The sequence below is a fragment of the Buceros rhinoceros genome, unplaced genomic scaffold, assembly GCF_000710305.1.
Source record: "Buceros rhinoceros silvestris isolate BGI_N320 unplaced genomic scaffold, ASM71030v1 scaffold31015, whole genome shotgun sequence".
Taxonomy (NCBI): domain Eukaryota; kingdom Metazoa; phylum Chordata; class Aves; order Bucerotiformes; family Bucerotidae; genus Buceros; species Buceros rhinoceros.
Genome location: NW_010413892.1, coordinates 5,398 through 16,336, shown reverse-complemented (window position 1 = coordinate 16,336; position 10,939 = coordinate 5,398). Strand labels below are relative to the sequence as shown.

At 40.6% G+C, this 10,939-nt stretch overlaps 1 protein-coding gene across 1 annotated transcript; it reads left to right on the top strand.

Moving 5' to 3' along the window:
* Window positions 1–642: 642 nt before the first annotated feature.
* LOC104494129 (granulocyte-macrophage colony-stimulating factor receptor subunit alpha-like) lies at window positions 643–10,494 on the top strand (the record flags this gene model as incomplete). Its single annotated transcript, XM_010136917.1, has 8 exons — window positions 643–772; window positions 865–1,040; window positions 2,233–2,372; window positions 5,284–5,316; window positions 6,093–6,222; window positions 6,871–6,964; window positions 7,632–7,713; window positions 10,426–10,494. Coding segments are annotated over 8 exons (854 nt in total), but the record flags the coding sequence as incomplete, so codon positions are not given.
* Between the last annotated feature and the right edge of the window lie 445 nt (window positions 10,495–10,939).

Sequence of the window (10,939 nt, the reverse complement as noted above, 5' to 3'; positions counted from 1 at the left end):
TTACCATAAGGATGCCCTCAACACTGGGCACTGGAAGGGGCTAGGGGAAGTAGCTGAAGGAAGTCTCAACCCTTTTGCTGAAGTTGGGGCATGCCACAGAAAGAAGCAGAAAATTGGCAGAAGGAGAAGAGAGAAGGAGACTGACCATGCCTGCACAGCCCAGCCACCAGAGAACTTCCAAAGAAATGAGTTTCCCACTTCAATGTGCTCCAGAAAAGGAAGAGACCTGTAGCAGGCTGGAAAGATCTAGCTAGGAGGCCATTTGACCCAAGGGCAGAAAAAAGCCCAGCCTTACTTTTAGAAGTCTCATCTTTTTAAATGCTGTGTCTAAACATTTCAGGAGCGGATTCCTGGGAGTTAATTGCAAAAGGTCGAATACTTGTCTCTGTAGCACCAAGGATAGTGTTAAAAGGCAATGTGCCTTCCTTTACTTGCATGAATGCTCTACTCACTCCCAGGTTTCACAGTTCAGAGGCACTTAAAATAGGGTGCAAGTTCAGCTTTCTCTCCAGTTGTCACACACAACCCAAGCAACAACCACCTGGAGCTGCAGGTGTCTAACATATCTAAGCATATGCCATGATCCTCCAGCTTGGAGCAGTCCCATGATTTTTCCTCATCACGGTATTCCTGTGTTTGCAGGCCTAAATGGGTCAGCCATTGAAAACTTCTCCTGTGTGATTTATAACATCTCCCTCATGAACTGCACTTGGCGGGCAGGCCAGGATGCTCCAGAAGATACCCAATATTTTCTCTACTGGAAGAACTCAATGTAAGTAGGTCTGCTTCAGTCTGGGGAAGCCTGAATTCTCATTTGTCACATCTCACTGCCCACATTTAACTAAAACACCTTGCTATGTACAGATATGGTGATGCAGTGGAATGTGAGCTTTACCTTAAAGATGAAAATGGCAGAAACACGGGATGTAGATTCCAAAATGTGACAATAACAAATGAAAAAGCTTACTTTCTGGTGAATGGGTCGAGCAAAGACTCCCTGATCCAGTTCTATGATGAGTACATTCAACTGTATAAAATTGGTAAGTTAACATTTTTATTTTATTACTGTTTTATAAAATAAGCGAAGAATTTTTCTCTAAAGAGAGAAAAAATAGAAGAATAAAATAAAGTCTGCAGCCATCGCAGGATCCTGCACTATAGGACAGACTTCGCTCCCAATATCTGACAGAATATAGTTCCAAAAATTAACTAAAAAAGCAAAGGCAGAGGCAGCTTGAAATAACTGTTCAGAGAAACAGCATGAACATATCCATGGAATTCAAGTGATGAAACACAATGGCTGAACTTCCAAAGTCAGCTTTCTGATGGGCTCATTTTTCCATCCTTTAACTCCAAATCTCTCTAACAGCCACAAGAGCTACATGTCCTAAACCCAGAGGGATGGTTCAACTTGCAGATTAAGACTGTATTAGTTAAATACATGAGTACCTGTGTGAGGATTAGATGTTTAAGCTCTGATAGAAATCTTGGACAGGATTTAGTTGCTTAAAAACATGTCTTCAGTGCCATTTCAGACACTCCCAGACACCTGAGGCATCCACAAGGTTTGCAGATGTGGCCCAGGACCTGTGAGAGACCAGGGTCCTCCTGGGTGTCCTGTGTGGTCTGAGATGCACAGCGTGAGACTGACTCCTGCTGCAGCTGATGCAGGCTGTAAATCCCAGAGCTATTCAGATGAGCATGCCGGCTTTGTGGTGCACCAAACAGCTTTGCAGACATCATGGGCCCTACTGATGAGGTCTCCTCTGACTATAGTGGTTAGACATTTAGGTCACACCGAGTCAACCGTATTGTAAGCACTCAAATTCAGATGACTTGATCTACGTGAATAATATCACACGCTCGAAAATTTCCATCCTTTTTCCTATGGAGACTTGCGTTGTCAATGTGAAACGTAGACCTAGAAGAAACTGACACTCTGCTGATTGTACTACTGAATTACACAAAATACTTCATACTCCTTTTCATGTGAACTTCAGTTTCTTCAGATGTCCAACAACCAAAGCGGTGTGTTCCCAAGTTTTGTAACTGTACTTTATTCCTGTTTACCAGATAGATATAACATTTTTTAACATCAGCAGCACGCAGTTGTACATCAGTTGCCACTATTTCACATGCATTTTACTCTGTGCAGTTGTACAGTTGTTGCTGAGTTGTAGCTGATTACCAAACATGTCTACATTAATTATTAATTATTTCCCTTCTTTCCAGAAATACTCACTCCTCCATTAAATGTCACTGCCAATTGTACTAGACAGTCCCTGGGTTGCATAATTACATGGAAATCACCTCTTACAAGTCATGTGGAACACAGGGAGTGTTTTCAGTATGAAATCAGTGTGCAAAATAAGGTAAAAACTATTTCTTGGTTTGTATTTGGCAAACTTCCGTGCCCTTATTTATGAACTTCTCTCTTATGAGCTGCAGTGTCTTCCTGCTCCATCTCTGCTGGTCTCACATTTCACTCACAGTTCATGAACTTATTTCAAACGAATCAGAGGTGCAAAGCAGAAAAAGCAGACATCAGGGAAATGTTATGAGGGGTCTCTGTCCAAAGACTGGCAGAGCACCTGAGATGCTTTCCTGCATAAACACATCTCTCAGGAGATGGCTGCGTGATGACAGCCTGCGATCTCCAATGAAGGCGCTGCCTTGCTGGCAGCCTCCAGCCCAGGCCAGGGCCTCTCATGCTTGCCCTGCTACCCAGGGCACCCTGACAGCATTTTACAGTTGGAAAGCTCGCAACTGCCCCTTAATACTGACATGGGGGGCTGTTTTGCCTGCCTCAGCCTCCACAACTCTCCTCTACCACCTCTCCTGCCATCTGTCACCCTTTGGCAGCCTTCCCTCAGACACCGTCCTTCCCCTGGAGCCTGGTTCAGCCAACCTGACCCCTGCCTGTCTACACCGTGTCTGCCAAAACCTCCATTCTGAAAACAGCATTGAAAGAGAAGCCACTCTTCTAAAAAAACAGGTACCAGCAACTCAGGGACATTAACGCCGGCCCAGGGTAGTTGTCTGCGATGGGTACCTTTGCTTTTCAGTGAGTTACCCTCTGCAGTAAGGTGTTGTGTCAACCATCTGCTTTCAAGGTAGATGACAGACAAATCTTGTCCCTAAAGTGCTTCCTTCTTTCTGTTGGGTACGTGAGAGGAACCTAAAATGGCTGTCTCAGATGTAAACGAGTACGTACCAAAAGCGAGCTGGGGTTTCTCCTGTGCTACCGGCAGAGGACTGCCAGCTTACCATAGTGACTATGGGGAAAGCGCAGGACAATACAGTGTGTACTTTACCATAGCAGAAACATGTCTGGTTTCCACAAAGTACGATGGAGCAGTGGGGCTGAGATGTCAAATCCTCTTCCGAAAATCTCAGCACCTAAAGGACCTGATTTTAACATCCCTAAGGACAAAGGGCAGTAAAATTCTTTGAATCCAAGAGTTTGACACGGAGGCAAGAAATAGCACTCCTCCTCCCGATCCCCAGGATATCTGTTTTACCATTATGTAATTTTCAGATGTGGATCACGTCTGTGCCACAGCAAACCAGTGCTCCCTTCCCAGCCACAGCTCAGAAGCCTACCGTAGTGGCAATTCCTGAGGCATTTGTAACACAAGATCGTTACAGTAAAGATCCAGTAAGGGTTAAACATAAATATGTAACTGCAATAAAGCAATACTTTCTTAAAACTCATAAATTCATTCAAAACAAGGCCAGCAGCTTGCAGGCAGTTTGGATTGTCTGGATTTTGTATCTTGCTTGCATGTGGAGTACCTGCCTCAGGAGCTGTCTCAAGGAGCGACTGCAGTACATACAGCTTTCCAGCAGGCTGGTATAATTTGACAGTAAGGTTTTGTGTGAAATACTTAGGATGTTTTACATTAAGATACAGGTTACAACAACCATGTAGATGTGGTGCTGAGGGACATGGTGTAGGGACCCTGGCAGTGCAGGAGTAACGGTTGGACTCGATGATCTTTAAGTTCTCTTCCAACCAGATGATTCTATGATTCTATATGATCAAAGCAATATTATCAATAGGTTTCTTTTAAAGAAATACACGTTACCTCTTCTGTCCCTTGCCAGTTAAAATGGGTGGGGTGAGTAGATTCCTGCATTTGGGTGTGAGATTGATCTCACAGACTGAGACATCTTAATGTAGGTGTCTGCCAAGAAGCACAACTATCCCGTAACAGTTACTGCACATCTCGGGCTTCGTGCAGCTGTGCAGTATGTGCCTCATTCCCCTTAAGGTGCTATAGGTACAGAAGGTACCAGAGGAATCCACGGGGAGATGACAGATTATAACTCATACCTTTCAGGAGGGGCCATCAGAGCTAAGGCAGATAAAACAGCACTGCACACTTCAAGTTTAAGTAACTCATTTGCACCTTCCCTACTCACAGCACAGGCTGATGACTTCCATCACATTTTAAGCTGAAAGATCTCAGCTGACAGTGAGTAATGGGAAAATAGTAGTTTACTCTGTAATGCTACATACAGAGCGGGTGTATTTTCTGAAACAAGACATTCCTTCCAGTCTTTCTGACTTTTGCATAATGTCAGCTACCCTGCTGACATTGAGATAGATGTTCCCAGGACCTCAGCTTTTCAGTTTTCCGGAATTCTTGCTAAAATCACTGCTGTTGATTTTGTTCACTCATTTTTGAACCTATCCTGTTTTTTTTTTTTCAAAATTTTCAGGTTCTTTGACCCAGGTCAATGTTAGATTCTAGTTGATTAAATTTTGATTGTATAGAATGTGTAAGTAGCTCTTCACGTTACTTTTGGGAAAGCCACTGAGTATGGTCACTCAGACATCTAACAGAGACTTTGACTGGAAGGAGCGTAAATTTGCTGTTCACATCAATTTTCTGCCCCATGTTATCAAACTATTGTGAAATCACAGATTCCAGACCTGCTGTGTTTGGAAGATGACTCAATTGCTGGCGTAATTTGGATATACTTCTGCTGGATGAGAACGCACAGTGTAAATATGCCCTTAGAGGCAAATAGAGTTTCTCACAACCACTGACAAATAGTTTATGCTTCCTTCCTTTTCTAAAATGAAATGTAGGAAGCCAAAACTCTGAATAAAGTTATGTGTTCTGCGACATTACTGGAGCAGAATGTCCAATTGATTTTTCAGTTTTAAATTACTTACGATCTTTATAAGCAAGAAAATTAGAAAAAAAAGAGGGAGAAATATTTTATTATTTGACCATAAAATAATCAAAATGAAGATTTGTCTTTGGTTTGCAGGATAAGCCCAAAGAAGACCAAAAAAATGCACCTGTAAGAGTAAGTATTCTTGTCATACACAGATTTGTGCTTTTGCCCACTTAAGCATATAATTACCATTATATAAGATAGTTGTGACATTTTGCTTAATTAAAATTGGAAACAACACCTTTCTTGTATCTGTTGGTGGAAAAATACCACTGTGGTTCATTCAGGACAGCTAAACAGAGGGAACACCGAGATCTTCATAACCTCTGGAAGCTAACACACGCTGTCACTCTTCCCCTGAGAAATGAGTGGTCCTCTCACGCCTGGAAGTATCTTAGGTTTTGTACAGACTTTGTATAAAGTATCATGAAGCCAGATGATACATATCTATTATTGGATAGTCTCAAAAACATTGTTTAGCGAAGAGAGGCAACATCCAGGGAATACTTGCGTGATTAATCCCCCTAAAGGCTGCAAGGAGAATTTACAGGGTATGTCTCCAGTTTGAACTTTCTGTTCTTCTGGGGTTTGTTTAGGATTCATAAACAAGGACAGAAGAAAAAAATGTTCTTAAAGCATAATAAACACCCAACAAACTTCAAAATCTAACTTTACACTTCAAAAAGCAGAAAGATTTGGTGACGGGATGAACTAATTTATCGCTGGGGAGAGGAATATTTTTAAAAGGTTTTAAATATGGGGAGGACATTTAACTAGTACATACCTACAAAAATCATACAAATTAGTTTTTTAGAGAAACTGCATGGTGAAAGTAAAAACCCAAGTGTTATTAATATTTGTCTATGGGGTGAAATGCATAGTCTGATTGCTTTGATTTTTAGGTAAGGAATGATAGCTATGAATTCCAAAATTACAACAAGAAAAAAAAATACATCCTGAAAATCAGAGCACGAGGAAAAAACTGTCTTGTAAGCTCGAACTGGGGGGAATGGAGTGAACCCATTGAGTTTGGTAAGACTGTGAAATACTATTTTAATATAGATTTTTTTTTCAGTATTACCGTGTTTGCCTCCCTTTCTCCCTCACACTCAAAGGTCCAAACAAAATCTTAGTTCTTACTCAATGACATGGAAGGAACCAGGTGAAAATTATTAATGTGGAGGAGAAGGTCTAGTATTATGGCCACAGAGGCTAATACCAGTCTTTGATTAGTTGGGACTGTGAAGGCAGCAGTTACTCAGACGCCAGGTCTACAGGAACAGGCTGAGATAGACCCAGCCATGTCTTCTGTACAAAGTGCTGAGGCTCCTTTCCAGTTCTTTTAAGATTTTGCCATGAATATCATCCCCTTCCTTCTGCATCTTCTTTTTCACCCTTTCCTCAACGCTCCTTTCGCAGTTACACCACTTGAGCTCTGTTATTCATCCCGTGACTCTATTTCTTCTTCTCCCTTTCTGTGGTTTTAATTCTCTACATTTTAAATGTTTGAAATGTTTTAAAATGCATCAAGCTTACCTGAACTTTTTTGACAAGTTTCTGTAGGAAGTCAAGTTGAAGTCCTTCAGCTTATTCAAAAAATTAGGTTAAGTTTGCATTTATTACCGACACAAAGGTAGCTTTTTGGTATGCTAAGATATTTCTTCCTTCTGGATGTTTCAGGTCAAGGGAAGGATTACTTTATTGTTATGATTTTATTTCTGATAGCAGTTGGAACAACCTCAGTGACGCTGCTTCAATATTGTCTTTTCAAAAGGTAAGTCAACCTTACCGAGATAGTAGTGTTTCTGTGAAACCTATTCCACCTACCTCCTACCTTCCTACCTATGAACTTGAATAATCTGATTATCAGAGGCATGAAGTACCAGTATTGTAATTACCGTTGTCGTGGGGGGCGCTTGGGCATGCAAAAGCACTACAAGTGAAAAAGGGGGAAAGGATGGTAAAGTTAGGAAATGAATGATTCCACGAGATGCAGCAAAACCAATTCCATTCTTACTTTTATCCTGCAAAAACAATTCAATTCATACTTTTAAGCGTTTAACATCCACATCGCTTTGAAGCCATTGGCTTCATACAGTACCAGACAACAGGGAATCAGGACAAGTGAATGTGTCATTATTTTGAAAAAACTTTTCAGTGATGAAAGAATGTTATTGCATGTGATTTACTGAAAGTCATTGTTTAACAAAGGAGTTACTGTGCCTCTCATCATGAAATAAATTTTAGTTACCCAAGTGATAAGTGAATAGCTACCCACCAATCTACACTCAAAATATTTTACTTCTCATGTAGTGATTTGTAGCACTACAGCTATTCAATCTTGAAAGTTAAAAACGCCCTTAAGGTACAACACAAAATATTAGTTTAAGTTATGTTACCAGTATTTTTAATTTCTTCACAATCCCATTTTCTGCCCAAAGGTTTTGCAGTTTCAAGAGCATATTTTCTCCCATACCACAACCAAGAGACAAATTTGATGCATCAATTGATGAAGATATCCAGGTACGCTTTCTTTTCAGTTCAGTCAAATTTGTTAGCTATCAGTCACGATAGTTGTCTATCTATTTGTTAACTATCAGCCACAACAGAAGAATTGGCATACAAATGTGAGCATGTGTCCTATGACATATGCTATTTTGAAACCCGAAATGCTCTATGCCAGTGCTGAGATAGCAGTTATCCTGGATGTATTTGCAACGACCCTTTAAGACCAGAGTTATCACTGTAACTGAGACCGGTATATCAGTTTCGCTAGGTTGCTGTTCATACTTTGAAAATAACCTGAGGAAGCATCTTTCACTAGCGTTGTACAATGTGGATGTGTATTTTATAAGCCTGACCTATACCCATGTAAAAATCCTGTTCCTGAGTCATGAAAATCAACAGGGCTGGAAAGTCTCAGGAGATTAAATAGCCTTCCTCTTTGCTTCAGCATAGGGTTAGCGATGATATTTTCAATGTTTTGTGCAAGTTGTGTTCAACTGATATTCTGAAGCACCTCTATGCAGTCTATTCTAATGTTTAATTATCCTTTTGGAGAGCTTTAGTAGCCTGTTTTACTGCACTTAAAATCCATTACTTCTTATCATTATTCCATTCCTGTTTACAGTATCTTATGCTCTTACACACTGTCAACGGCAAGTAACTCTTCCAGTCTTTCTTCACATATCACAATCATAACAACCAGGCTTCAAACCATTCATGAGTCTCTAATTTGTCAATTTGAAGTGATTTGTATAGTGTCTGCAGAGCGAGGGAATGCTTTTTATCAGCTGGCTAAAGCAAAGAGGTACTTCAAGTCAGTAACACTGGCTAGCCCACAACATTTCATTACGCAACATCACCCTTTTCAGTAAGACTTTCAAAAGTGACACAGAAATTTTCCTTCAATCATTTACAAAGAATCCTGAAAATTATTACTAAAAATGAAATACTATTTTATGGGTTCTTTTTTAGTGATGTAATTTGGATGTGTTTCTTCATACACCTTAAGTCATAAACATCTGGTATCTCACTTCATGTCAGGCTGCCAGAGCTAAGCCTACAGAGCAGCAGCAGCCCATGCTCCTTATTATTAAGCAGTAATTGCTAGTAAAGTAGCAAGTCCTTCAACAATGGCAGACTCTCCAGATTGCTCGTTTTTACTAAACTTGAGGGGCTCCCAAATCCCTGTGCACATACTTCCAGAATTACTCAAATCACTCCATCGCAACCCAGGAGCTGCTGTGGACATGGTTTTGTAAGCAGTGGCACAAGCACTTTCACACGGGCAGCCACTTACCAGCAGTAATTGTCCAAGTTCAAGCGAAGCTCTCAGCTCAGGTACCTTCATACCTGCCAACAGACACTGTGAAGACAATTCTTAAGTCTCCAATGTGTCCGAATAGTTTCTAGACTCTTTTTTACCTATTTCAATCTAGTCTTAAAACCTTGGTTGGTTTTACCCCTTCTCTCCACACTCAGGTATCTTTAACACTGGTTGAATGCTGTAATTTTTTAGAAGTGGATAATAAAGCACAAATAGGTTACCTCAGGAGAGCTCTCTTTCTTCATTGAATGCCAGGATTAATCTCTTCCTGGCATTTAGCGTTAATATATTCATGAGTTATTTTGCAACCTGTAATGTCCTTTCCTAATCGCACCTTTTCAAAGTGTGCATTTCCTCATTTTGTCCCTTCTTACTCAATGACCCTTCATATTTCCTCATTATTTGTCCCATTTCACAATACAACTTTTCCTTAGACCACTGAAGAAACCTCATGATTTATAACCCAAACCTTTCTGTAGAGTTTGCACTTTCAGCCTTAACACTCTCACGTTAAAGATCTGCCCAGTTTTCCTATTTGCTGTGGGTAAGACCCTACCAACCAATTAACTTAACACAACAGACACCTTGCATCCCTCTATCCCGTTTTCTCTTACTCATCTTCCTTCACTTTTTGATCATTCTCACCCCAAATGCTTTCCTGACCCTCATTCAGGACTATACTGCTTTGTTTTCCTCTTTTCCTGAATTAAATACATTCCTAGAACTTGCTAGACACGCTGCACGCAGATACACTGCTTTCCTCAGAGTGGCCGAGTACCACAAAACTCCACAACCACAAAGCCCTGCAGTGCTTACCAATCCCACGGATTTCCTCCGCAGAACTCCCCACCACCAAGACGTCCTGGTTTGGTGTTCTGTCACATCCCTCAATATGACAAAGGGGGAGTTTTCTTCTCTTTCTTTTAATTTCTCAGTATCATCCCTCCTACTTTTTAAAAAAAATCAAATTATCTCCCCTCAAAATTTCAAGCCCTAGTGCTCTATCAGTGCTATGATCTCACCTAGCAACTTCCAAGGTTACCCAACATAAAACTACGTGGTAGAAATCAAAGCACTTTCTCTGTAACACTGAAGTTACGCCTTCTTAACACCTGCATTAAGAAATCTCAGCCAATGCTCATTGAGTAAATTTTTCCTATTGTCTCAGTTAAAGCTGTCCAGCATTGAAATCAACTTCTATTCTTCTTCCTTCCACTGAGGAATAGCTACTACTGATCATACATGTTAAAAGCCAGTCTTTAACCGTCCTAAAACCATCTCCTCCTGCTTTGCAAGCATTTCTGTATTAAAATAGCAAGACGACGTGCCTTTGGTAATGATGCATCTTAATGTTTAGAAACATTTAGATTATCAGTTTACTGCATGTTAGATTTTCTTTCCTTTAGATGGAATACGTAAATCTACCAAAAAAAAGTTTCACTGAGGAAATAATTACGGTTGAAGAGTTGACCTAACTTTCCGAAAAGAAAACACACTTGGATTCCCCAACATGAAAGAAAATAATGAATCCTCCTGACAAGGAATACTACAAACTGGACTACACATTAAAATAATCACCTATAAAACTATTTGTCCCATAAAAACCCACCTAACATGGAGCAGGGGAAAAGTGGAGGAAAAAAGTACGTAAAATTTGCTCTTTCCCCTTTGTTCAAAACCACAATGGCTGGCAGCTAAGCTTTTCTGCAAATGCTGGCCAGGAAGACTTGATTAAATCTCGCTGAGGTTTTCTTCACAATGTGAGACCAACCTGCCCATCCCCAACACAGAAGAAACTTATTTTCTGTCTTCACTGCTATGATGCTTCTGGCCTTGAATATGACTTCCTACAAGATGACAGGACTGCTTAGGGATGCCACAGCAGCTGATTTTCCCAGCTTGTTTTCATACACCCAAAAT